Genomic DNA, 26,712 nt, shown 5'->3' with positions numbered 1-26,712 from the left:
AGGTTGTTCCCTGATGAACCCAGGGTGCCTTTAGGGGTCACTTGAAGGGTTTCCCTTTGCACACAGTGTAACTGAGGATGAGTTGACCTTCCTCAGTCCTGCAGGGCTCTCCAACACTATCCCAGCAAGAACCCTTAGGAGATCCTGCCAGGTTCCCAAGGGAGGGATGTGCCACATCAGTGCCACCCTCATGGGCTGTATTTTCAATCTTTTTTTTCTGCAAATTACCTCTTTTCTTGGGGATAGAGAGATGCCTCATTAATCCCTTGGGAAGAGGCCAGCCATGAGCTGGATGGACAAAACTTGTCCTGGAGGCTGGAGATCTGCCCTTACAGCAAACAGCACTAGCAGGGTAGATTCAAGCAACATTTCACTAGCACAGGACAGGATTTTCAGGATCTTCACTGGGGAAGGTGTGTTTCCAACAGCTAAACCACTTTAAAATGAAAAAAATCTCCTTCCTCTCTTTTTGACCACTTCTCATTATAAATGTGAGCTATAAATGTAAAAGTTTCTTAGCAGGGTGTTGAGAAAAGAATAGCTTTCAGTACTCTGAAAAACATTTTTGTCTAAAGGAACAACTCTTTGCACAGGAAAAAACACATTTTTGTTTGCTCAGCACAAACAACTGCTGGGTTTTTTTGCTATACAAATTTCTACCTACAATTTCATAATGTAAAATGAGAGAAGGGCTTTACCTTGACAAATCCTCTTAGTCTTCATCTCAATGTCCTTTAAATTGGCTCCTTACAAACAAAAGGATTGCACAGTCCTGTCAAGAGGCAATGCTTGCTGACAAGCATTGGATTTAAAGTAATGTTTAGGTAAACAAATCATGATTGCAGTCGATTAATTGATTATGTTGCTGTCTATGAAATATCCTATTTGTCCAAGATGCACAAAGGCAGCTCATTAGCTATTAGCATAAACAAGGAGTGAAAAGAAGGGACAAAGGCAAAAAGGGACTTTGGAGGAGATGCCAACAAGACAGGGCAGGGAGAATGATTTCTGTTTGAAAAGCAATGTCGGGGATGAAAGTCTGTGTGAAAATGCATTCTTGAACAGGCAGTGCAGTGTCCCTGTCACATATTTGGAATGCCTCAATGGATGTACCCAGCATTACATTCTGAAAGATGGAATTGGGTTTTTTTCCTGAGGAAATGTCAGTATTTTGGGGATATTTCCATGCTTTATCCCTGGAAATGCTCAAGGCCAGGTTGGACAGGGCTCTAAGGAATCTAGGGGACAGAATCTCTGCCCATGGCTGGGGGGGTGGAATGAGATGATCTTTCCAACCCAAACCATTTGTGACTCTGTAACTTTTATGTTCCTCTATTCCTGTGCCATGACTTGTGCCCAGCCCAAGAAAGATGGGAGAAGTGAGAAATGTCCATGGGGACTGATCCAGATCTGATCAGTGACAGCACAGGGCACAGAATTCATGTTCCTCCTCTGCTGAGTAACAGCAGGTGTTGAGGTAGGAAAGGATTTGGATTTTCCTCCTGACAAGCTTTAAAATGCATTTGATTTTCAGCTCAGCTTTTCAAAAACTGGGGCCAGTAGGAGATTTTTTTTGGACAGGAATGGGGCTCCACTTCCTGGCAGAACAGGCTCCAAAGGTTTTTCCCCAGCTTTGCCATAGAAAAAAGGCAGAAAACTCAGCATGCAAAGTCATTCAAAGGCATTTGCACAGCAAAAGCAGCACTTTCAAAGGAGACTGAGAAAACTCAGACCCAGTAGGAGAGGGTCAACATTTCCTTTGGACTGCTTGGAAAATCCTCCCTGTGTGTGCTCAGAGAGATGGCTCCTGTGGGGGCAAAGCAGGCAATTACAGAGAAATATCCCAAAAATGATTCGTGCCAGCTCTTGCAGGTTGGAGGCACAGAAAGGTGACTGGTCACAGTCCAAGGATCCATCATTAGGCTGCTCTGCCTCCCCATTTTTCATCTCACCAGGTAGTTTTAATACTAATCTGCTTAACTGCCTTTTTATAGCTGGTAGCTTGAGGCTGGTTGAGTTAAGAAACCTTTACAGCTGTACAGTCATTTCCAGGGCTGCTTTAAGACATGGCATATATTATGTATGAAGCTTTATAACAACCATCCATATCAGAGCTGATGGAGAACATGAAAGCAATACAGCTCTGCTCCTTCCTACAGCACTTTGTTACAGGTGACAAGAGATAGCAGATCCAAAGGCTCAGTAAAACTGGGAGCAGGAAATTATTTTCCTAAGAGACTTCTAAAGGATTTAGTGATAAAGAAGACTTTTAGAGCCACAGTGAAACAAAGGGCTGCTTTAATTAAAGAGAAATCTGATCCCATGAAATGTTGAAGGTTGTATTCATCTGTGTGAACTAGGAGATATTGAGATAAGTGCAGCTGAAGTATTAATCCCCTTTGTAACTGGGGGGAGAAATCACTGCAGGGACCTGCAAAAGAAATTCATCTCCCTCCAGGGTAAATAGCAAATATTTTATCTGTGCTTGAGACTTTCAAACTTCCACATTTGAGTATTTACTATGATCTGTCTCAATAAAGCAGAACTGGTTTCCAGGCCCAAAGCAGCCTGTGAGACACCTTGGTCTGGACCTTTGGGTGAGAAGGGTCCCAAATCCAACCCAAAGCCAAGAAGAAACCCTGGTCCCAAGGATTCCAGTAGGGAGCAGAGATTCCCCATAGGATAAATACTGATATGACAAAATTTTTGCAGGTACCAATGAGGTTTGCTCCACTGAGCTCCACTGTTTTGAACTTCTTTGCATTAAACCCTTCATCAATATGCAAACTGTGTGGAAAATTTTTCCTTCCAGAGTAGGAGTCAGATTCTGCAAAATTGTATTAAATTCACTGTCACTGCATTCCTTCCCAAAGCAAACAGAAGTTTAAATCATCCTCCCCACTATCCCAGAACAAAGCTCTCAGCTCCCATCTCCATTTCAAGGCTAATTATAAACAGAAAATCTTGCTCCTCCTGGAGTTTAATCAGTTTTGTTTTCATGCCAAAGGCAAGCACAAAAGTTGAGTTTCAATCTTAGTGATTTTTCATTCTGGAGAGCTCAAAAGCCAGCTCCTGTAAATAAAACAACTTTCTAGCACTAAATACTTCTCATTTACACCTGCAGAGCACCTGGGCCAGCTTTTATAAGAAATCCATTTGTGTCCTTACTCCTCACCATGGCAGAGCTCACACAAAGGTGGATAAAGGCATTATAAGAAGCTCATGAGAAAGACACATGGTGTAATGAGATAAATGAAAATATATGTAATGAAAGCTTGGAGAAAAAGCATTCACACACTGGTTACAAAGAGCTAATGTCCACTTTAAGTGGTATCAAGAGCTGGAGCAATTGAAAGATATTAAGGAAAAAATGAGTAATGAATCAATTTTATTGTGTGCTGCTGAGCAGTCCTCACTGGAAGAGAGTGTGTTGATACTGCCTGATAAAAGGGATGGATGGGAACTGACAGCAGCAGGGACAAGTACTCCCACTTTTTCTGAAGAAATAAATGATTTCTGGAATTATTTTTGCCTCAGCCAATAGGATCCCACTGAAAAAAAAATGGGATGTTTTCTTGTGGAGATCAGTATAGGCAGAGCAATTGAACAGCACAATATCTATGGAGAGTGAAAATTCCAGCTTTATTGGAGAGACAAACTCACTTGTAATTTTTCTTGAATGTGGCTTTGCTGGCTCCCCCAGGCAAAGGGACACCCACCCAGATCTCCCTGTGGGACTCATCTCTGCTGGCACATCTCTCTTTTTTATGCATTATGTAAAGTCTAAACCACCACTTTCCACTTCACCTCTTTGGTTTGGTATGGGCTCCAAATTCACACTTGCCTCCCTGGACTCACAGGATGGTTTGTGTTGGAAGGGACCTTAAAGACCATTGTGTTGGGTTGATGTGGCCAGAAATGTGTATTTTATCACCATCTATTAAAGCTGGGTGGGGCAGTGACCCTTATCTCCTCTGCTCATCTTTAAACCAGCTGGGCAATCATCTTTATCTTCCCACAGCCCATCCTCCCTCCAGGAGATATCTCCTGTTCATGGCCACTGAGTCCCAGGGCATGGCTGATAAAATTCCATCATCCCACTGGGAGATGCTCCAGCCAGGGCAGGAGCCAAGCCTTTCCTACCCAGATAAAAACTGACATTTTGGACACCAAGGCACCTTCTTCCCACTGCATTCCAGAGGAAAACCAGAGCCTTGCACATCATCCCTGGAGCTTCAGAGGAAACTGCACCTTCTCCAGGAGCACTGCTCCAGCTGAGCCACATCTGCCCCTGCAGGAGGATGCAGCACCATGGAATGGGACTGTGCCACCACCCTGACTGACTGACTGTGCCAGCTTGGATTCTGACTCTGGCAGGGTTGGGATTGTTCTGTGTAATACTGCATTGCTATTTGAATTGTCCTAGTCAAGAACTGTTATTCCTAATTCCCATCTCTTTGCCTGAGAGCCCCTTAATTTCAAAACGATAATGATTTGGAAGGAGGGGGTTTACATTCTGCATTTCAAAGAGAAGCTTTTGCCTTTATTGGCAGACACCTGTTCTTCAAACCAGGACAACCATCTATTTCCAAAATTTTCCACTATACCGGGTGTTACAACCTGCTTGAGGAGGTGAGGGTAACTCAGGTTCTCATTAATGGAACTTTCAGGGCAGGTTAGAGTGAAATGACACCACACACCCAGAAACTCTGTTCCTCCAGTCTGAAGGATGCAAACCCATTTGGCAACTCCTGTCTTACTGTTTCCTATGTTTCAGTTTTTTCATCCCTGTGTAATTCTTCATCAAAGCACCATTTATGCCTAATTGTGGAAATCTGAATCAGTTCTGAATCTCCCTGACTCATATAATTTCATCCATGTGCTAACTTACAAACATCTGTGATGGCAAGCAGATGTCTTCTGGCTTTTGGAAATCCCTGGGCATTCAGGGGTTTGTATTTCAGCTGTAACATCCAGAAGTGAAGAGATGGGGAGGAAAAGAACATCTGGCCTACATCAGCATCAAGCTAAGGGGTCACCTGTTTAAACAGCAGCCCTTGATTAGGGCAAGGCTGAAAATAGGAAAAATACAGGAGAAGAAACTCTGTTTAGGTTAAGTTTGAAATAAGTATTGAATTAAAAATAATTTCTTATTTAATTAATAAGGCCCATTCTTCCCAGGCAAAGAGGAAAAGTCTCAGGCTTGAGACCCCTACTTTGAGCTATGCCAAAACTAAGAAATCTGCAGAACTCATGTGAGTCACTAGACACAAATCTCCAAGAAAAAATTAGCTTTTCAGCCTATTCTGTCGCAATACATAAAATTTAGGCCAATTAAAAGTCTTTTTTTAATCATATGTACCAGAGGAAGGTGATTGTAAAACTCCATCCCTTCACTGGTACAACACTATCAGAAAAACTTTTAAAGAGCAGATCTGGTGTCAGACACATACTGGGGGGTTGTAAATCACTCTGCAAACCAATTTTCTAACTTTTTGTTATAAAAATAACTTGCAGCTGCATTATAATCATAGAATGACTTGGACTGGAAAGGTGTGTCCTGCCCATGGGAAGCAGGAGCAGGACTGCAGAGTGGGATGGATTTGTAGGATCATCTCCAGCAGCTGCTGTTTTGCTCCTTCAAATACATTTCTCTTCTCCTACTAAAGATGGAAATGCAGTAAAGTTATGACTCCTCTGGGGTGCAGCTGCCAGGCATTTTGTGCAGCTTTGCATCCACACAGGGCAGGGTTTCACAGCCAGGGGAAGCTTTGTCTCCGAGCTGTGCTCATGTGAGCACTGGGACTTCCCTGAAAATAACTTTAAGGATCCTTCCAGAAGCTAAATTCAGGTGAAGTGGCACGATTTGAGGAAGCCTAGAAAGCCAGTTTTGGCTGCAGGGCTACATCTCAAAGACCTCAAAAGCAGCAGACCTAGCTCCCTGCAGTTACAGCTCCCCTCCAGTGCTGAAGGAGACTAAGCTCAGAACAGATTTATGCTGCAGTAATTCTGCTTGAAGGGAAGTTGTACACTGTGGCATGTGTCCAGTGTTTGGGAATAAAATGTGAAAACACAGCTCTGGTGAATGGATTCTTTCAAGTGAGATTGTTTTGTATCAGAGCTCATGTAAGGGTGAGATTTACACATCTGACCTAACTCCAGATGGAATCAGGAAAAAAATCCCTCTTGAGTTCATAGAACAGAGGAACAACCTCACCACTGTGCTTACTGCTTTGGAAAACCACTGGGTATCATAATGAAAAAAAAATAATAACAGCAAAGTTATCATTCTAAATGAAATGCATATTTTAGAGCAAAGTGTTTTAGTAAACACCACCAGATCTGAGGCTACCCTCAGCAGAAATGAGCAATCCTCCCCTTGGTGTTTTCTTTGTGACTTTGTTCCTTGCTTAACCAGATGAAGTTACTAAGAAGGGATTAAACTAAAATCAAGATTGCAGCAGCTCCTCAGGAAGAACTGGCTTAGCTGAGCAGCTCTCTGTGCCTCCTGCAGTGCACTCCCAGTGTTTGCATGCTGGATAATGAACTGGGGTGGGACTCAAACTGACTGATTTCCTGGGCAGGATCCTAAGGATGCTGAGAAAAGTAATGCACATCTCTTTGCTTTAATTCCTCCTCCAATTTAATATTCAATAGGATCATTATGGGCTTGTGTGTGCATGTTTCTCATCAGAGACCAACCTGGGGAGTAAAAAACAACAGTTTTGATGGGGTTTATTTAGCAATCCCTGGGAAGAAACACTGTAGGTAGCACAGGGACAGATTTGATTGAGTTTCTAGAATGAAGACAAGTGTTCTTGCTGAACCCTGAGAAAATTTGTGTGTTGCAATACTTGCTGCACCATTCCTAATCCTAACACTATTAACACCCATTTTCTCCCACATCTGGGTGTTTTTCTTAATGGAAATTCATGCATGTGAAATTTAGCCAAGTCTGAGTTCTCTCCTGAAAGCTTTTTTTGTATTGTAAGGACTCATCAGGCTTCTGACCTGTAGTTCTGCAGCTGAGATTGCACAGCAAATGTGGAGTCCTTGAGCAGGTTATTAGCTCAAGGTTAGGTAGCTGTGCTGCTCTGGAAACACCTCAGGAGAGGGAACTGAGGTCCCTTCCAGGATGACTCTTTGCAGCCTGAATGGAAATAATATCTCTGCTGCAGCTGTAAAAAATGCATTAAAGGGGGTAGAAGTGATGTCTCAGCTATAGCATTTATAAAACATCAAGCATGGCTTGTGAAGGAACCTGTGGTTTTCAAGTGCTAATGGAGAAAGGCCTAAGAGCAGGGAATATTTGCCAGGTCTTGGCAAATTAGCATTTTATTTCAAGGCTCTCAATGAGTGATAAAACTCAAGGGAAAATAATCAAGGTCCTCTCTGGATCGTGCTACATGAATGTTGTGAATATTTAACATTTCTCCTATAGGGTAGTCTCCATTTCCTAACTGATCTTTTTGCATAAATAGTTGCCCAAGCTGTCAGATTTCGACATCTAGACCCGAAAGGATTCATCCAAACCCACAAATGTTCAGAGAAAAAAACTTTCCTCTTTCCTGAGGCAATCTCAGGTCTGCCAGAGACACAGAAGAGCTGTAAGGATTTTTTTCTCTTTACCCTTTGTTTTTGTATCCTGAGGAGGAGTGTGATCCCCCTGAACTGGAAGGATGTTGAAAGGAGTAAGATCTCCAAAAGCACAGGATTAGGAAACTTCTTGTCTGTCCAATAAACAACTGCAACACAAGGTCAGGCTGGAGATACAGGCTGGCAAAAGGAAGCAGGGCAGCCAAGAAAATGCAGTCCATGGAGAACTTAAGAGATCAGCTCATCAATTCTCCCACCTCAAGTAGGAATTACCCAGCTGTCCCTGAGAGAAGATTATTGGATGGACTCAATTAATAGCTGGACTTGATGATCTTAGAGGTCTTTTCCAACCTACATGATTCCCTGATTGTAAAAAGATGGATATTCTCAACTCCTCCAATGGCAGAATTTCTCCCTCTGCCCCCAACAACTTATTGTATCTCTTAACTAGCCTCAGTCCTGGAAAAGGTGTCCTGATGCCAGCCTAAATCCACTCTGCTGCAGTTCATACCCAAATAATTTTGCACAGGTCTCAATGGCCATAAATTCAAATGTATCTTAGGCTTGAAGAAACTTGTATCTGGCCACTCTTGCAAAAAAACAACACAAGTTTAATTTCCAATAAAGAAATTTTATGAAAAAGCAAATGTTGAGCCTTTCTAGCAGTTCTGTCCTTGTCCAAATAGTCACAAACAAACTAAGGATCATCTTAGAAGCATAGAATGCTTTGGTTTAGAAGTGACCTTTAAGGTGACCTTACAGATCATCTGATCCAAGCCCCTGCCAAGGGCTCACCTCTGTAGGAGTGTGGGTGATATATGACTGTTGCATTTTGGCTACAGGAGCAGCAGAAAGGATAAAGAACAGTTCTTTGTGTAACAGAGAAGCAAAAAGAGAGCTTTATTAAAGAAACACTACACATATATAGGGTAGATCATGCAAAACAGAATGAAAAAGGCTCATTGGTCCAAGAAGGCAACACCTCTTTGAAATCATGCTTTCTGCAAAACAGCACATCTCTCACATATCCAGCAGGTGTTTAATAATTGCTGTCATTTCTTGTTCTTGAACAGCTTGAGGAAGGGCTGCTTTCTTTGCTCCCAGTAGCATCCTAACAACAGATGACCTCAAGAGAGACAAGCTTGAAGCAGGGACATCATCCCACTGGGCTGGGACCTGAGAGGGTTTCCTCAGTGCTGCTGTAGGAAATCCCACTCTGGGCTGGGTGGAGGGATGGCCAGGCAGAGGAGTGGGCTGTGCTCAGGGGCTGGTGTGCTGAGCTGGGCTGTTCTGAACTAGGAGAGGGGCAAAGGGGAGCTGAAACTTTCCTCATTCTGCCTTTCACAGCTGGGCACTGGAGCCCCTCTGCCTTACACAGCCAGGGTGAGCAAGGCTGGCAAAAATGGAGAGCCTCAGCTCCAAGCCAAGCACAACCAGCCAACAACACCACAGCCCCTGTAAAGTGAGAAATTATCCCCATTCATTCTGAGCAAGACATTGAGCATCTCATAATAACACAGCTGAAGCACTTATTGAAAACAGAAAATAATTACCTTGACAATTACTCCTTGGAGTATCCTGCAATATAAAGTCCTGGCTGATACAAAAATTGGTGTTGGCCTCTTGCTTATGAATATAACCTGGAACTGATTGTTAAATGTGCCAGGCATTGTAAAATGGGTAATTCAGCAAGAATAAGGTCTAGCTACTATTTAATCAGGAGGGATCACTGCTGCTGGCAGCATGAATAAAGTCTGTTCCAAGTATCAGCTAAAGGAAGTTTTCTCAAGAGATCTTGTTTTCAGAAGTCATTTCTTCACCACATGATAAATAAAACCAGATTAATAATTTATATTACCCTGGAAAGGGCAGCTCCATGTGTCCCCCTCCAATTTACCACAATAACCACCTGCAGACCTGCCATTGCCTTTTCCTCATCCCCACCACCAAGCTGGGGACTCAGGGGGTACAAAACACCTGAGTGCTTTGGGGGCAAGTGAGTTGAAGAAAACAATGCTGTTGCATTGTTATTTGTGGGGGTTGGTTTTATTTTAGGGAGGCTTGGATTTTTGGGGAGTTTGGGGTGAGAGGGCTTGGGGGGCCTGGGGGGGTGCTTCCTGTGAGAGGAAAATGGGGTGAGAAAGTGGATTTTGGGGTTTTGGAGGAGTTTTGGGGCTTTTTTAGAGGGTTTTAGGAGGATTTTGAGGGGAGATTTGGGGATTTTTGGGGTGAGGGGAGATTTGGTTGCTATATAAAAATGAACATTCATGCTTTTTTGACCCTTTTCTGGCACGAGGCCATCACTGAACTGGAACAGACTTCATTCACCTGGCCAGGATGGTGGAAGGAAGATGTCCTGAAAGAGGTTATTCCCCTCCACTGGCTATGAAAGAGGCATGAGATCTCTCAAAAAGCATCTGAAGCCAGGTGAGGTGGATCCTACCCAAAAGTAACTTGTGCAGAACAGGGCTTGGATTTTTCACACTGTGACCATACCAGGACTGCACTAAGGGCATCCAAGGCCATGGCAATTTTACAAAAAGTAGACTAAAATGAATGTATCCCTGTGGATCCCAAGGCAGCAGCTTTTCACAGCTCAGTGCCCTTGAAGCTTTGAAAAGCCTTGTCCTCCTCTCAGGTCTGTTTGAATCCAGCTCCAGCCACAGCAGAGTGTGAGCAGGTACCTGTGCTGAGTGTCAGACAGGGCTGGACAATTTCAAAAACTTTTTACTTTTTTAAAAATTCATTTATTTTTTTGAAACAAAAAACCTGGCTTGTCTTTTTTGAGGCAGAAAAATTCCAATAGCTTTATTAGCTTTTTATAACTGTACTGGAATAGTTTTGCCTCAAAGCCTGTTCTTCCAATGGCAGCTACTATTTCTGCTTCTTTTTTTTTTCTTTTTTTTTTTTTTTTTCTGGAGGAGAAAAGATCCCATTTCCTTTCTGTTTCTTGTTTTCTCAAATGCTTGCTATTCTTCTTTGCAGACTCCTGCACATCTTTGTGTGATGGCAAAACTGGGCTGAACACAGCAAGTGCTGAATTTTTCTATAAAACTCTCCTAAATCAGGACGTGCCTCTCAAAACAGGACATGCCTCATTGCCACACCTTTTTTGTTAGCCACTCACATTTTGTCTGCAGGACACTGACATCTCCTGATACTCTTTCTGCCTCCTTCTTTCCCTACCACTCATTGCATTTCTTTCTGTTGACTCTGGAACCATCCCTTCCATTTAACAAAATATTTCCTAATTTTCACCCTAACCTCATGAAGCGCTGCAGACTTTTCCAGTTTGATATCCTTGATCCTCTCCTAAGGGTTAAATTGACCTCACCCAGCTCCAGATGCCCACCTGGGGCCATCACACTGCTCCTGATGCAGCAGCAAGCAGCTTTTGGAGCAGCTGGTGGAGTTTTTTCTAGAGGTGATGCTCCTGCAGAGCTCATGTGCATTCTCTTGGTTTGCACTGGGGCAGCAACACAAACCTTCCCCAAGTCAAGATACACTCACTCATCCTCTCAGAGCAGAAATGAAACTCCCTTGACATGATTTATCCTAGTCAAACCCATACTGGCTGTTTTTTATGGCCTTATTATCTGCTAGGTGCTTATAAATTGATTATTTGGTAATTTTTACCAGTGTCTCCGTGGCCACTGGAATAAAGCTGGTGGGTCTCTGATTCCTCACTCCCCCATTCCCCTCCTCACAGACAGGCACAGCATTTACCCTTCTCCTGTGAAAACATCTGAGGAGCCAGACTTTACCCTGCCACTTCACAGCTACTTTTGCTTGGGTTTCTTCAGGCCCTTGAATCCATCAGTCTTGATTCCTCTCATCTTTTCACCTGTTCTTGTCCTGTGTTATCACTGCTCACGTTATTTTAAGTTAATTTCACTTGCTAATCCCTTTTTGAAGGATGGAAAAATTAAGGTGTGTTCTGTGGTTTCCATTATTTAGTTTTCCACTCTACCATAGTGTAGAATACTGTTCTTTCAGAGAATTCACAGATTTCCTCTATCATTCATTCTTCCCTTGTATTTTCACAAATAGCCTTGGTTAGTTTTTACAATCCTTATCACTTGAAATCACTTCGGTGTTTCTGATTTTATGCTTGAGCACATGGCTTAATATTTTAATTCATTTCTATTTGGGTTTTTTTTTCTTTAATGATTCCTTTATTAAGTGCTTGCATAAGTGCTTACTTGACTTGCTTTTTCTTCTGTTGGGTGTTTTTCAAATGTTATTAGAAACATAGAATGGTTTGGGTTGGATGGAACCTTGAAGATTATTTACTTCCACCTCCCTACCATGGGCAGGAACACTTTTCATTATCCCAGGTTGTTCCAAGCCCTGTCCAGCCTGGCCTTGGACATTTCCAGGGATCCAGGGGCAGCTCTGTGCCAGGGCCTCCCCACCCCCACATGAAGAATTTATTCCTAATATCTGATCTAAACCTGTCACTGTGAAGCTATTCCCCCTTATCCTGTCACTCCATGCCCTTGTCCAAAGTCCCTCTCCAGCTCTCTTGGAGCCCCCTTAGATACTGAAAGGGGCCCTAAAGTCTCCTCAGAGAGAGAAAAACCTTAGGAAAAAAAATAAAACCAACCAACCAAACAAAAAACAACAGGGAGGGATCTTAATTCTCAAAATTCTAGGGTTAGAATTTGATAACCAAAGCTCCACTTGGGATAGAGAGAAAACTTCAAGGCTTTTTGCACGGGTTCAGCAAACACAAATATTTTGAAGTGCAAATGGTGCTTTTGATAAAGCAAAGCTGTGGTTTCACGGAGGAGTGTGGAGGTATCTGCCTCTTCCTGCAAAGAGGGGGAAATCAAGGCTCTGTTTATTGCCCTCTTGCAGCCTGAGTGTTCTCACACATGGAAAACACTCTGCTCTCTTGTAAAACCATCAGCACCTGGAAATAAAGCCTCAGACAACTTTGTCCTGCTGACAAAGCAGCTGGGAGAAATCACCAGTAATTGGGCTGGAGGAAAGGGGAGGAGGCAGCGCTGGCTCCGAGGGAGATTTTGAGAAACTGTCCCCTTGGGCAAGACCCTGACACATCGCAGATAATTTCCAGGTTATTCACAGAAATGAAATTTTGTTTAAGAAATACCCATCTTGTTTAAATGTCTTTTTTTCCCCCATTTGTTTTCTCCAATTGTTGTGCTGTACCTGGCCAAGTAGAGTCCAAGGCACATCCCAGGGGAAAAATTACCATGCAGCAATTCTTGAAAATGCCTTTTCAGCAGCAGCTTAGGAAATCTGAGAAAATGCAAAAAAATGTTAGAGCCTGAAGAAATCTCTGTTAAAAAGTGTACTTGCTTAATAGATGCTTCCACATGCAGTGTGTTCAACTGGCTCATATAAAAGTATCAACTTTAATATTTGATTTAGAATTTAATATAAAGGCAACTGACTGCGAAACACAATCAGATTTACCAGCTCAGGGGAATGAACCTTTTTATGAAACTAACAATTGCACATACAAAATCAGCTGAAAATGAGTTAGTGAGATGAAACTTCCACCTTCCTGGCTGAAGTAGTGATTAAACCATAATTAAAGTCAGTGAGCTAAGTGAACAGCTATCAACCCAAAATTCAATTCGCCCTTGGGGAGGGGAAAAAAAAAAAAAGAGGAAGGACTATTTCTGTTATTTCAGTGATGTGCTGACTGAGTTGAGGAGGGACAAGGCTCCAGCCTAAACTGCCTGGCACTAATGACCTCCCCAGAAGAGGGGATTCCCAAGCCCAGGAACAGCACAGTTCCCTCCTGTGTTGTAAACTGGACCTGTTTGGGAAGCAGGCCAGCTCCCATGACTTTCTTTTCTCATAACATTAACTGCGGTTTCTAAAGCCATCCCTCAGAGTCATATGACAGGGTAAGATTTGCAGCTAAACACAAGCTCCTACCCTGCAAAATCAGGGAGGGAAATTTCACTGTGTGACCCCAGTGCTCCCTAAAGTTGACCTCAAGTGTATTGAAAAGAAAGAGAAAACGAAACCTGCCCTGTGGGGAGGAGGCTGTAGAGGGGGGTGGCAACAGAGGAGCAAAAAAAAAAAAGAGATTTGAGGAGGCTGCAATTTGAGAATCCAACTCCATCAGCAGACCCAAAATCCCACCAGGACTACCCCCAGCCCTCCAAACCCTGCTGGGATCCTCTCCAGCCTGGTACCCCAAACCCAGCACCCCCATCCCTGCTGGAGCCCCTCAACCTGGCACCCCAATCCTGGCCAGTATCCCTACAAACCCTCCCCCGTCATGCATCCCAAACTTTGTGAGGACATGTCCAGCCAGGGCAGCCCAAGCTCTGCTGGGACTTCCACATCCCAGCACCTGAAACACTTCTGGGACTCTCAGTCCAGCACCTCAAATCCCACCAAGCCCCTCATCACACCAGGACTCCCCCAACCCAGCCCTCCAAACCTCAGCACAATTTCACCAATCCAGCACCCCAGTCCCCTCCAGGACTTTGCATCCTCATCTCCACACTCATCTCCACCTCTCTGTCCTCATCTGCATCCATAACCCTGTCCCCATCACAGTCTCTGCCTTCTACATCTTAATTTCCATGCCTTCCACATCCTCATCTCCATGCCTCTCTCTGTCTGCCTGTTCCCATTGCATCCCCATCTCAAACCCCTTCCACATCCCAATCTCTGCCTCTGTGCCCATCCTTGGCCCCTTCCCCATCCCTGTCCTGATCCTCATCCCCATCCCAAACTCAACTCCATTCCCATTTCTATTCCCATCCCCATCTCCATTTTCATCCCTATCCCTCTCTGTCTCTCTATCCCCTCTGTATTCTATTTTCATCTCCAGCTTTTTCCACATCCCCATCCCTGTCCTGATCCTCATTCCATCCCGAACTCAATGCCATTTCCATCCCCATGCCTCTCTGTCTCCATCTCCATCTCTATTCCCATTCCCTTTTGTATCCTCATCTCCAACTTCTTCCACATCCCAATCTCCGACTGTCCCCATCCTCGTCCCCTTCCCCATCCCTATCACAAGCTCAACTCCATTTCCATTCCTATCCCCATCCCTGTCTCCGTCGCTGTTCCTTCTCCCTATCCCCGTTCCCATCCCCGTCTCTGCCCCATCCCTGTCCCTTCTCCCTATCCCCGTCTCTGCGCCATCCCCGTCCCTTCTCTCTATCCCCATTCCCATCCCCGTCTCTGCCCCATCCCTATCCCCATTCCCATTCCCGTCCCTTCTCCCCATCCCCGTTCCCATCCCCGTCTCTGCCCCATCCCTATCCCCATTCCCATCCCCGTCCCTCCTCCCCATCCCGTTCCCATCCCGGTCCCGGTGGGATCCCTCCCCTCCGCCCCGCCCCGGGTGCTGCTGCGGGCGGGGCGGGCCGGGGGCGGGGGCGGCTCGGGGCCGCCTTTGTACGGCGGGGCCGGGGCTGTCCCGTCCCTATCCCCATCCCCATCCCCGTCCCCCTTCTCTGCCCGCTTGGTACCGCGTTATCGCATCCCGATCCCATCGGATCCCGCCGCATCCCGCCCCATGGCCGCCCCCCGCCCGGCGCACGGCTGCGGCAGCGGAGCGCTGCTGGGGCGCTTCGGGGTGCTGCTGCAGGCGCTGCTGGCTCTCTGCGCCTTCAGCACCCTCATGCGTGAGTACCGGGGAGCCCGGGGCACCCCGGGGGGATGCCCGCCGCTCGGGGGTGGGTGCTCGTTCACTTGCACCAACACCGAGTTTTGCTCCGAGTCCCGGCGGGTTTGGGAGGGAGGGACGCGCTGGGGATGCTCCCGAGCCGGCGGTTGCAGCGCCAGATGCTCCTTCTTAAAAAATCCCTAATCTGATGGTAATGAAGCTCCGCGGAACGCGCGGCTGTAATCTTGTGTGAGCCATTGCTCAGTCACTTAGAAAATTTTAATGAAGGGTAAAAAAAACAACCCAAACTATTGGTGTAGCCCCGCGAGTTGCCGGGGAGGAGCTGAGAACGGGGCGGGTGTCCGACACGGCGCTGTGTGCTAGGGGGTTTAATTGCGCTCTGATACTGTTGTGTTTAATTTTCGCTTCGGCTGAGCGAAGTTTTAGGGCTTGAGCGTTTGGGCACGGAGTTACAGAGAGAACGTGTTTTGCTGGTTTCGGGGAAAGGTGGTGGAGAAATCAGGGGTGAGGAAAATCACCCGGGGTGTGATTTTCAGGTCCAGAGAGAACTGCCTCAAGTTACACCGTAGAAAATCAGATATTTGGAAAAGCTTCCCCGGCAGGGAAGGCATAGGACAGACTGCTCGGGACAGTGGTGGAGTCACCGTCCCGGGAGGGATTTAAAATGTGGCACTTAGGGACGTGGTGTAGTGGAGGACTTGGCAGTGCTGGGTTAATGATTGGACTTGATGATATCAGAGGTCTTTTCCAACCTCAGTGATTCTGCCATCCTGTGAAAAGGTGGGGAACACCGAGGCAGAAGGAGCCGTGAAGATTTACTGTTGTTTTGTGCTGCAGCTGTGATTGCTCAGAGCAATGTGTGTGTTGCTGCTCTTCAGGGTTAAGTGGTTTAGCACAAGTTGAATCAACATGCCAGAACTCGATCTGTTTTCCTTGTTTAAAAGCCTGTGATGACAGTGAACCGAAACTTCCAAGTTTTCTGGCTAAGTAGCTGCAGATTTTGAGGTTCTCTTGCCCCCCTCTGCCTTTTGGAAACCACTTTCAAAGGCTCCAGCTCTGTGGTTAGCACCAGGCTGCCAGAGAAAACTGCAGCAAGTTCTTCCAGCGATAACTGATACTTTCTTCCAGCTGCAGCAGCCCAATTGCAACATGCCACTGCTTGTGTTTCGCCAAATATTGACAGTAAAAATAGTAGTGGTTTCTTTTTCTGTTCCTGTTCCCCCTAGTGATGCGTGCATACGGGCTAATTGTCCCATAAACTCCGTGGGGTGTCCCATAAAATCAAGGGTGATGGTAAATCATGTTGGAGTACCTCTGTGGATGAGGCTACATAGATAGAAAATCAACCCCGGGCTAACTGCTATTATTAACTGCTAGCCTCCGGGCTAAGGGCTATTATTCTGCGAATATTACAACCTCTTAGTTAATGAAGAGAAACCCAAAGCTGATCCCGAGTGGTTTTGTTGGGAGGAACTGCTGGCTGGGACCCCAAGGGCAGATGTGTTTACAGCTCTGGGATCCCAACACAGCACCTCTGGCTGCAGCTGGGCTGGTGGTCCCTAATGCACCCCAGCTGGTCCTTACCTGTGCCCCAGTCACTCACCTCCAGCTGGAGGGGCAGTTTGTGTGCTGCCTCTACCCCACTGTGGCTGTGATGGGCTCACCAACAGCTTTGTGTTGGGCAGAAACTTGCAGTTTTTGGGTTTTTGTGGCATGTTCAGCTGCCAGCCTTCTGGGAAGGAGGAGTGTCGTGGAGGTATGGAAGCCTCTGGAGCTCAAAGAACTTTCTGGGAATTTTGGTTGCATCTTCATTGCATCCAGCCAGGCAGTCCCAGCTGGGTGACTACATGGTATAGAATTTAGGGTGTTGCTGTTGTTGGAGTCAGCCCTTCAATACCTCTTTCCTTCAGTACTGAGACACTCTTGGTGTGTGTTTCTGTTAGGTTTATTACTGTGATTTCTGCTTTGTTGGGATGTTGCAGCCCATGGGTTAATAAGTGGAAACAAGGTCCATGAGAGTGGTGAGGCCCTGGCACAGGTTACCCAGAACAGCTGTGGCTGCCCCATCCCTGGAAGTGTCCAAGGCCAGGCTGGATGAGGCTTGGAACAGCTTGGAAGTGGAAGGTGTCCGTGCATATGGCAGAGGTTTAAAACTGGATGTTCTTTAAGGTCCCTTCTGACCCAAAACCATGTTACAGGATACCTGTCCAGATCCAAACCAATGTCTTTTCCATTCCTTCTACATTAAAGAACCAGCTCAGCTACAGGAATACCTGGATTTGGATAGATAAGATTTCCAAATTGTGCAGGAACTCTTCAGAGCTGTTGAAAATGTAGAGGAACTCAGACTAACAATAATGAGGAATTCTGCAAAGCTTTGTAGGTGTGTATGTGTTCATGGGATGTGCTCAGAGTACCCTTCCAAAATGTGGGTCCCAAGCATGGCCATTGCAGGGAGGATAAGTGTGTTTTTATCAGAGTAATTTGTGTCATTGAGTTTGTATTTCTTGGGGATGTGGAAAGATTCTCTCCAGCCAACCTGGTAGGAAAACCTGATGGAGCAGGAAATTAGTCTTGAATGATTGAGTGGGTTGGTTGCTCTCCACTGCAGTGGATTTTGTGAAATGGGTCCAGTGCATGGTGAAAACAGGACTCAGAAGTAAATGATGCCCAGCCTTGGCAGGGAGTCAGGACAGCTGTTTAGTGGGGTTTTATAACTCTCTCAACTCCCATGAGCAGTAGGGGTGGCAGCTCCTTTCAGCCTACAAACACTCTTGCTTTTCCAGCAAGGCCTTTTAGGTTGTGGTCAGTAATCCCAGAATGGCCAGGGCTTGCTCTGGCTCCAGCTTTGCCCCATTTGGGAGTCAAGTGGCAAAGAGGTTCTGCCCTTTCCACCTACCTGGGGTGACTTTGGGGACACTTTGGCTGCAAGGACAGTCCTGGAGCTGAGACAGGGACACTGGAAAGCAGAGGCAGTGGAGCCCAGCAGCTGTGTGCCTGTGGCAATCTGGATTCCTGTGCAGGAATGTCCCCTCAGGGAGGTTTATCCTGAGGAGTGGGGATGATTGTGCAATCCCATCTGAAGCAGTTTGTAATGCTTTTCCTTGAGCATCACTCAGCTGAGTGGAGAAAGCTCCTTGCAGTTCTCTCAGCTGCAAGGGCTGGGTGTGCTTTTGAGGGCTGAGTCCCCGCAGTTGCTGCTGTTCATTGAAAACTTTTTCTTCTTTTGAGGAAGAGTTCTAGACTAGCAAAAGTTGTCCAGGTTTGCACAGGGGACAGCAAAACTCCTTGAAATGGGAGAATATCTTTTGTACAAATCACATCCATAACCTTCTTTGTGAATTAACTGGAGTGCAGCAGAAACAGATTTGGGGAGTTGAAGAATTTTTATCTCCATTGTGAATGGAAAAGTTTTCCCTGGAGCTGGTATACTCATTTTCTACTCTACCACAAATGGGGTTGAGGACATGCATGAACATTTGTTTCTCTTCCAGCTTTTTCTTTTTCTGAAACTGTCTTGGCAGCCCTATGAGGTGCAGTAGCACTTGTGATGTTGGTATGAAAATAGATTTTGCTCTTGGAAAACACTCAAACTGCCAGGCAAGGAGAGTTGGACTGGACTGACTTCTACAACCAAGTGGAAAATCTGGTTTTCTGCTTTATTTTTGGAAGTGTCTTGATCCTGCCTCACATGAGTGTCCCTCTCTCCTCTTGCATGTCACTGCTGGACACATCTTCCAGCACATCTGGCCTTGAGTTTAGGCTTAAGCAGGCAGAGTTGTTTGCCTGGTGTTGTTGTAGGATCCTGATGCTGAGCCCCAGGCAGGAGTTGGTGATGCTCTCTGGGATGATGTTTTAAGCACTGGTCCAGGTAGCTTGTCCTGAGGCAGAGCCACAGAATAGGAACTTATCAGATTTCCTATAAAAGAAATTGTATCTGTGTGGTGGAAAACAGTTAAGAACATCCGAAGTATCCCCTTGATCTGTGGTCTGTGTTTTCTTGATCCCTGTGGATTTTCCAGCTGAGCTTGCAATGTTGATTTTTCTCCTGGGTGGTGAAATGGGAGAGAGCATCCTCATGTTGAGAAGTGTCTGAACTTTGAGAGGGACTCACAGGAGCTGTTGCACTCATCTCCACCAGATAAATCAAACTTAACACACCTTTTGTGACTTTTTGGGCATTGGTTTTAAATTGAAAGGATGGATTTAGACTAAATAGAAGACGATTTTTTTTTTTTTTTTTTTTACAACAAGGGTGCTGAAACACTTAAACAGGTTACCCAGTGAGGTGATGGATGCTCTGTCCCTGAAAGCATTCAAGGTCAGGTTTGATGGGTCTCTGACCAACCTGGTCTGGTGGAAGGTGTCCCTGTCCATGGCAGGGGGTTGGAATGAGATGGCCCTCAAAGGATTCCAACACAAGCCATCCTGTGATTCTGCCCCAGTGCTAAGTTCAGGGTAGTTGCTGTGTATAGTTTGAAATGAATGCTGTTTCTGTGCTTCAAAAGTATCCCAAGTGCTTTCTGGTTTGTGTTTTGGCTTTACACTGAAAATACCTCATAAAGGTGGGTGGAAGTGCAAGTCCATGTCAAGAAAAAGAAGAAATAAATGCCAGAACACTTGATCTGTCCAGACTTCCATTCTGTTCTGAAATACATCTGCCCAAGACACAAAATCACTGCAGCTTACCATACCCAAGACAGGCTCTGCTGCCTTGCCTTGCTATCACACAGTGCATAACTGTGATTTTTAATTGCTCACACACAAGAACATTTAAATTCCAACTTCACCCCTGCAAATACTTTTCCCTCTAGAGAAGAACAAAGCCACAGAGGTTCACTGTCTCTGGCAGTGTGCAGCCTGGGCCCTGGCTGATTTACATGTAGGTTTGTGGGTTAAGACACGAGCTGCACATGGCAGGACTCTCAGCACGTTTCTCTTCTGCTTCAGTGCATCTGAAAACTGGATGAGCTGGAGAGCACGTGCTGCACTCTGGGCTGGGAGGTCTGTGCAGCACACTCAGTGTGCTTCATTAAGCTGCACACAGCTTTGCACAAAGCTTTGGAATTGCAGCTGTTGATTGCTCTGACCTCTCCTTGGCCGTCACCTCTGAGCAGGGGCTGGGGGGCTCCTGGTTTCTGAGTGAACAAAGGGCTGGGGGAAGATGAGAAATGGGCTGGGGGAGTGGAGCTTTGTGAGAAGTTACCTGTGCTCTACAGGCAGTGAGCACCTTGCACCTGGCTGAGTTGGTTCTGCAGTGTGTGGTGGGCTGTTGATGTTATGGGTGAATTAATGGGACAGGGAACTGTTTAGGGAAATTAGTCTTTTATAATTATGAAGTGGAGCGTGCAAAACTTTAAGGAGTCTGTTAAATTTCCTGCTGTTTCTTTTTTTTAAACAGCATTTGTATGAAAACTGTAGAGAGATTATAGCGATAAAAGTTGGGTTTGGATAAAATAGTCCCTTTAATGCTAAAAGGAGTAGAAAGTAGATATCATTAAGGTTCCTTCCAACCCAAAGCATCTGTGATTCTATGATAACTGCTTGTGCATCACTTCATTCTTCAGGTAGTGTTCTCTTAATGATCTTGGATTTTATGGTCTTACTTTTATCTTTACTTGTCCAAACTCCATTTTTAAGGGACTGGCTTGCAATGTAGTGATGCTCTGTGTGGAGGGAGTCACAACTGCCTCCTCCAGGATGCTCTGCATTGGAGTTGGAGCCCATCCTCAGTCCAGGTGTCCTGTAGGACCTACTGTGTCAGCAAAGAATATGTTCTGTTCTCAATGTGCAAAGAATGACTGGTGCTTGTTATCTCACAACTTTGGTTGGTGACCACCTGGCACTTGACTAAAATAACAGCTGTAAAAATCTGTGTAAAAATAAGACACAAAGGGTAGAGTTTTAAACTGAGAGCCATGCCAGGGCTCTCTGTGGCCTTCATTGGGGCAGTTGGAGTCTCCAGAAAGATGAATGTTCCAGCTGAGGCTCTTGAACAACCTGGTCTGGTGGAAGGTGTCTCTTCCCATGGCAGGGAGTTGGAACAAGATGTCATTAAAGACCCTTCCAATCAAACCATTCTGTGATTCTATGAACACAATCTCAATTTCTCTTCCTTCCTCTGCCAGTTTTACTGGAGGTGCATTCATTCTTTAACATTGGTAAAAGGCTCTTTAGGAGGCAGTGATTAAATACACCTAGTGCAGACCTGGAAATCAGCAGCAGTCTGTCATCAAACCCCTGACAGCTGTTCTGAGGAGGGAAACCAGGGCTTTTTCTGCTCCCTGAATGGATGGGGGATATAGGTTTCACACTTTTCTGGCCAGCAGCATGTTGGCTGCTCTCTGCAAACAGTGGCTGCTGCTTCCTCCCATTGTGTCTGGGGTCGAGCTGTCTGAGTGCTGCATGCTCAGGCTAAGAATAGTGCAGACCCCAGGGTTTTGGCTCTGTATCCTGCATGTTGGCTTCTTTCCTGCCTGGGGCTTGGAAAGAGCCTGGGAAAGGGTGTGTCCTGCAAAATAGGTTGAAATGTGTTGTTGGAGACTGTACTGCTGAAAATAACACAGAGGTTTGGCAGGGGAAGAGCTTCTGTTTCCTCCCTGGTACAGTAGCTCCTCTTTGGCACAGGCCAGAAATAAAGTCCTGACCCTCTTGCTGATGGGATGTGGCCCTGGTGATTGGATTTATAGCAGTCAATTTAGTCCCATCTTAAAGTCAGTAGCAGTTTCATCAGTTTGGGGCATTTCAGACTTTATTTTTGGTGGAGTTTTCACAGTTTAGGTGCATTAATACATCTAAAAGTGCTTCTCATACCAGGTTCACTTAAAGTATCCGTCCCCCAGGCCTGCTGCTGGGCTCAGTAGGGTCAGGCTTGGATCCCTGTAAATCAAATCCCAAAAGCTCTGTCTGTTGAGTCAACACCTCCCTCCCAAACCTCAAATTCAGAATCCTGTGGTTGATTGCAGTAAGATTTGTCAGGGAGGTGGTCTGGCTCTCAGCCAGGCATGTCTAACCATATCCTAGGGAAATAAACTTCCCCCTGTAATTTTGTTTGACCTGGTAGCCTGTTTGGCTGATCAGCAGCTGGTTGATGCTGCAGCTAATTCTGATTAAATCGGGGGGTTTGTACCTGTGCTGATGCACAAAATCTGCAGCAGATCTGCCTGTTTGCAGTGTGGGGTCACTGGGGGATGCAGGGAGATGCTCCAGCATGGGTGAGGAGCAGCACAAGGGAATGGGGCTGTTGTTGCTACTGTCCCTGTCTTAATTATTATAATCAGAGAATCTGTTTAAAAGCAGAAGTAGGCTGTGGCAAGCTCTGGTAAGTTCACAGCATTTGTCTTTGTCTAGGGCAGGCAAAGCTGTCTGTCCCCTTTCTACTGCATCAAGAGAACATCATAATGAATATTAACCTCTATATTACCCTGGAAAAAGAGTGAGGACAGCTGTCATTGTGCTTTTATCTTCTAGCTTTCTGACTATTTCCAGATATATAAATTTTTTCTTTTAACATTTCACAGTTTCTCATTCAGATGTCAGCTTCCACCCAGCCTGGTGGATCTGAGGGGATTTTTAAGCATGTATGATCTTTATTGTCCATGGCTGGAGAGGAAGGGCTGGAAGTATTTTGTTTCCTGCCCTACCCTCTCCCTGCCATGGGCAGGGGATCTCCCAAATTGTCACTCATCTTCCTTCCCTTTTTGGTTCAGCTTCACAGTTTTTTGTCTGCACAGCTGGAGCCAGGCAGGGCAGACCCTGAAGGAGGCAGGCACCATCCTGTGGGGCTCTGCTCCTGTTTTATGGGATAGACCTGGGTCCCCTCCTCCTGACTCTTACAAAATCTCCAAATCACACAATGGTTGGAGCTCAGACATCATCCAGTTCCACCCCATTCCATGGGCAGGGACACCTTCCCCTATCCCAGGCTGGTCCAAGCCCTGTCCAGCCTTACTTGGACACTTCCAGGGATGGGGCATCCACAGCTTCCCTGGGCTCACCACCCTCACAGGGATGAATTTCTTTCCAAAATATGCATTGACATTGCTCCCTTGCACAAGGCAGCTTGCTTAGCACATGGACAAAGCTGAGAGGGGAAGCAGCATAAAAATATCCAACACTGTGTTTGGGAACACTGTTGGGAAGACAATTTCCTGGTGTCCTCTGGTACAACCCAGGTTCATCCCAGTCTCATTGTCAATCTAATTCAATGGGGGTTCTCTTCCATCTTGTGCAGCTCTGTGTGTGGTAAAATGCACTTTATGTTTCAGGTGTTTTTATGGAGTTTAATTGGTTGTAGGTGCTAGAACTCAAATATTTTTTTTTTTCCCTTGATAGCACACGTAACTTTCTTTAAAGTATTAAGGATGGACTGATCTGTCTGTGCCAGGGTACAAACCCCCCTGCAGTTGGTGGAAAACTGAGTGGGCTGCAGTGAATGGAAACACATTTTGAGAAGAACAGAGGAGATTTTTGCCTTTCTCCAGACTTGATCCAGCTGAGCCTGTGCCTATGCATGCCAGGGCTTGGCTCTGTGGTGCCTGGAAGAGGAGAGGGAACTTTGCAGTTGCTGCTCAGTCTCCAGAGCCCTGCTGTGCCCACTTAGCACAAAGTGCTGCTTCAGGGAGGGCTCCATCATCTCCTGGAGTCTTCAGAGACGTGGTGCTGCTCCTGTGTGGATTTAACATCCCCCCTAACCCCAGGTCACAGCCAGTAAACAACTCTGCTCCCTGTTTAAGGTCTGGTAATCTTGGCTGCATTTCTGGTTTAATTTGGAGACAGCCTGCTGCAGCTCTGCACAGTAAATGCCCTATTAAGCAGTTAATTATTTCTCTATAATACTAGCTTTTATCTTTAATACAACAGTTTTACTGTCTCTGATAATTACACAGTCTCAGATAACTCTCTTAAATCTAATGAGGCATGACAAGCTGTGTTCAACAAGGCACCACACCATTAACTTCTTACCTCTTGCTTGTCATCTTATCACACTGAATTACTGTATTTCTAGCCTGAGTGGCTGTGGATACACAACATGTCACTTCTCATTAAGAGAGTGATGAAAATCAACCCTGGTGCTCCTGTGGTTGGGCTGGTGGTCAGCTGGCTGGCCTGGTGGCCTGAGGACCCCTCCAAGAGCTTTGTGCTCTGTGCCCCCACGAGCTGAGGGTTGGTTTAAACATTTCTGGCCACTTGGTTGGTCTATGGCTCTGATGCTTGTGGGTAGGTGAAATGAAAATTGGCTTTTGAAGGGCATCACTGATGATAGATCTGTCAATGCTGGTGGAAGTCATTGCTGCAAGGGTATCTCATGGGGGCAAGTAGGGGTTTTTTTTTATGGCCAGGGATAGGACAGACTGCTGCAGCAATGTCTGGTGTAACTTCATGATGCCTTGTTACTCATTACTGGTAATAATGGAGCAGGTCATTGCTGTGCTGGTTTTCTGTGGATTTGAGACTGACACCAAAACCCTGCATGTGCCTGCCTGAAGTCTTGGGATTAGGGGATCACAGGATTGGAGAATGGTTTGGGTTGGAAGGGACCTTACAGACTATCTTGTTTCACCCCCCATTGTTCCACTGTCTGTCCATGGGCAGGGACACCTTCCACTGTCCCAGGGTGCTCCAAGCCCCATCCAGCCTGGCCTTGGACACTTCCAGAGGTGGGGCAGCTCCAGCTTCTCTGGGCAACCTATTCCAGTGCCTCACCATCCTCACAGTAAAGAATTTCACCCCAATATCCAGTCTAAGTATATCTTCTTTTAGTTGAAAAAAAGTCCTCATTGTCCTATCACCCTTGTCTTTTGTCACCTAGCCAGCAAAACAGTGCAAAGCTGCACTTTAGAAATGTCAAGGCTCCTGCCAGGAAAGTCCCTGCATCCTTCCATGTTGGATTCCCAGGGGAAGGAGCCCAGGCTGCCCTTGGGGGAGGCTGAGTGCTCAAATCTAGCTGGAGAGGGCAGAGCACTTACCTGGCTCCTGTGTTCTCAAGGACTGAAGAGCTCAGTCACTGTCAGTGCTGCAGTTCCAAGTTGCCTGTGAGGGCTGGTAGGGCTGGTAGGTGGTGGTGACCCCTCCCTGGCATTCCCAGGGTCAGTCACTTCCCATGGCACAGGAATGCTGCTGCTGAGGGATGCCAGGAGCACACAGCTCTCTCCAAACACCTTCTGTCCACCCTGCTGACCCACGGGTGCAGACATTGCTTGGTTTGCATCCAGGCCAGAGAACAGAATCATGGAATCATTATGGCTGGAAAAGCCACCCAGCGCTGCCAATCCCACCCCTAACCCATGTCCCTGAGTGGAAAGGAGTTCTCTGCATCACTTAATCAGTGGCTTGTCTTCATCTTCTCCTGTCTTCACTCAGAGTCAAGATTAAAATCATGAAGGAGATGAATTTTTTCGTGTTTGGACTTGGTTGTTTATTAAATCTTGTCTAAACTACAGAGAGTTCTGCAGCACTTTTAGCTACCAGCTAAAAGTGAGCAAAATGGAGCTGAATCTAGCTAGCTACAAGGTCTTTTAAAGCTAAACAGCCCAATAGAGAATTAACACCTATATTATTTATACTTTTGACCTGGTAACCAAACACCTGTGACCTTCAGTGCAGCACTGACTGTCCAACCAAAAACTGCAACCTGAAACCATGAAGAAGGAAGAAGAGGACAGAAAGACAACACCCAAAATCCTCTCTCTTGTCCCATACCTATTACTACATTATAAAAATCTCAAATTCAAAACCCTTCACCATGTGAAATCACACTGTTCTATTTAACTACACACCTGTGATTTTTAACTCAAATTTGGGAGCCTTCTCCAAGGCCTCAAGTCAAAAGCAGTGTCAGTGTTAGAAAGTACACAAAGCTCAATAATCCCAGGTCTCTGGGATCCAGCACAACATCTGTGTCTTTTGGACACCTCCAGCACTGTGATTCCACATGTCCTTTGGCTTTGCTCAACTTTACACTTGCAATTGCTGAGGTTTTTGGACTGTTTTTGCAATGAAGGAGGATTCAGGCTGCACACCTGAGGGGTTCACCTGGGTGATGTAACCTCTCCAATTCTCTTTGCAGTAAAACGATTTAAGGAGCCAAAGGCAGAGAGGCGTCCCTGGAGGATATGGTGAGATTTTTTTTTTTAATTTAAAACTTAAGACTGTGTTTATAATATTTTTTCTCTTATACTAACAATCTTCTAGCCCCTCTGTGTATCCTGTATGACAATTGTTAAATGAAATGTGCTGCTGCTTCCCAAGGAAACCTCCATAAAGTAGCTGATGTCCCTAGAAATAAATAACTCCTCCAGAAAATCTTGATTTTTTTTCTCCAGGTTTTATGATACCTCCAAGCAAGCTATAGGTGCCCTCTTCATCCACTTTGCCAATGTTTTTCTGTCTGATCTCACTGAGGAGGACCCTTGCTCTCTGTAAGTACACAAGGCATTCATGCCCTACATCTGTCAAAGGGAGAATTGTGTTGGGAAGGGTCATAAACA

At 45.7% G+C, this 26,712-nt stretch overlaps 1 protein-coding gene across 1 annotated transcript in view; it reads left to right on the top strand.

Annotated features, from left to right (window-relative positions):
* The first annotated feature begins 14,975 nt into the window (after positions 1-14,975).
* LOC306801682 (store-operated calcium entry regulator STIMATE-like) overlaps positions 14,976-26,712 on the top strand; it is a 29,140-nt gene continuing 17,403 nt past the window's right edge. Inside the window, exons 1-3 of the mRNA XM_079304944.1 lie at positions 14,976-15,221; positions 26,292-26,340; positions 26,548-26,643. Of these exons, the coding sequence (XP_079161070.1) occupies positions 15,113-15,221; positions 26,292-26,340; positions 26,548-26,643 (254 nt within the window). The 5' untranslated portion in view covers positions 14,976-15,112. The remainder of the gene's footprint in view (positions 15,222-26,291; positions 26,341-26,547; positions 26,644-26,712) is intronic.

The sequence above is a fragment of the Erithacus rubecula genome (genome assembly GCF_903797595.1).
Source record: "Erithacus rubecula genome assembly, chromosome: 4".
In the NCBI taxonomy this organism is placed as follows: Eukaryota; Metazoa; Chordata; class Aves; order Passeriformes; family Muscicapidae; genus Erithacus; species Erithacus rubecula.
Note: the sequence above shows the minus strand (reverse complement) of the source record. Positions and strands in the feature narration are given on the sequence as shown.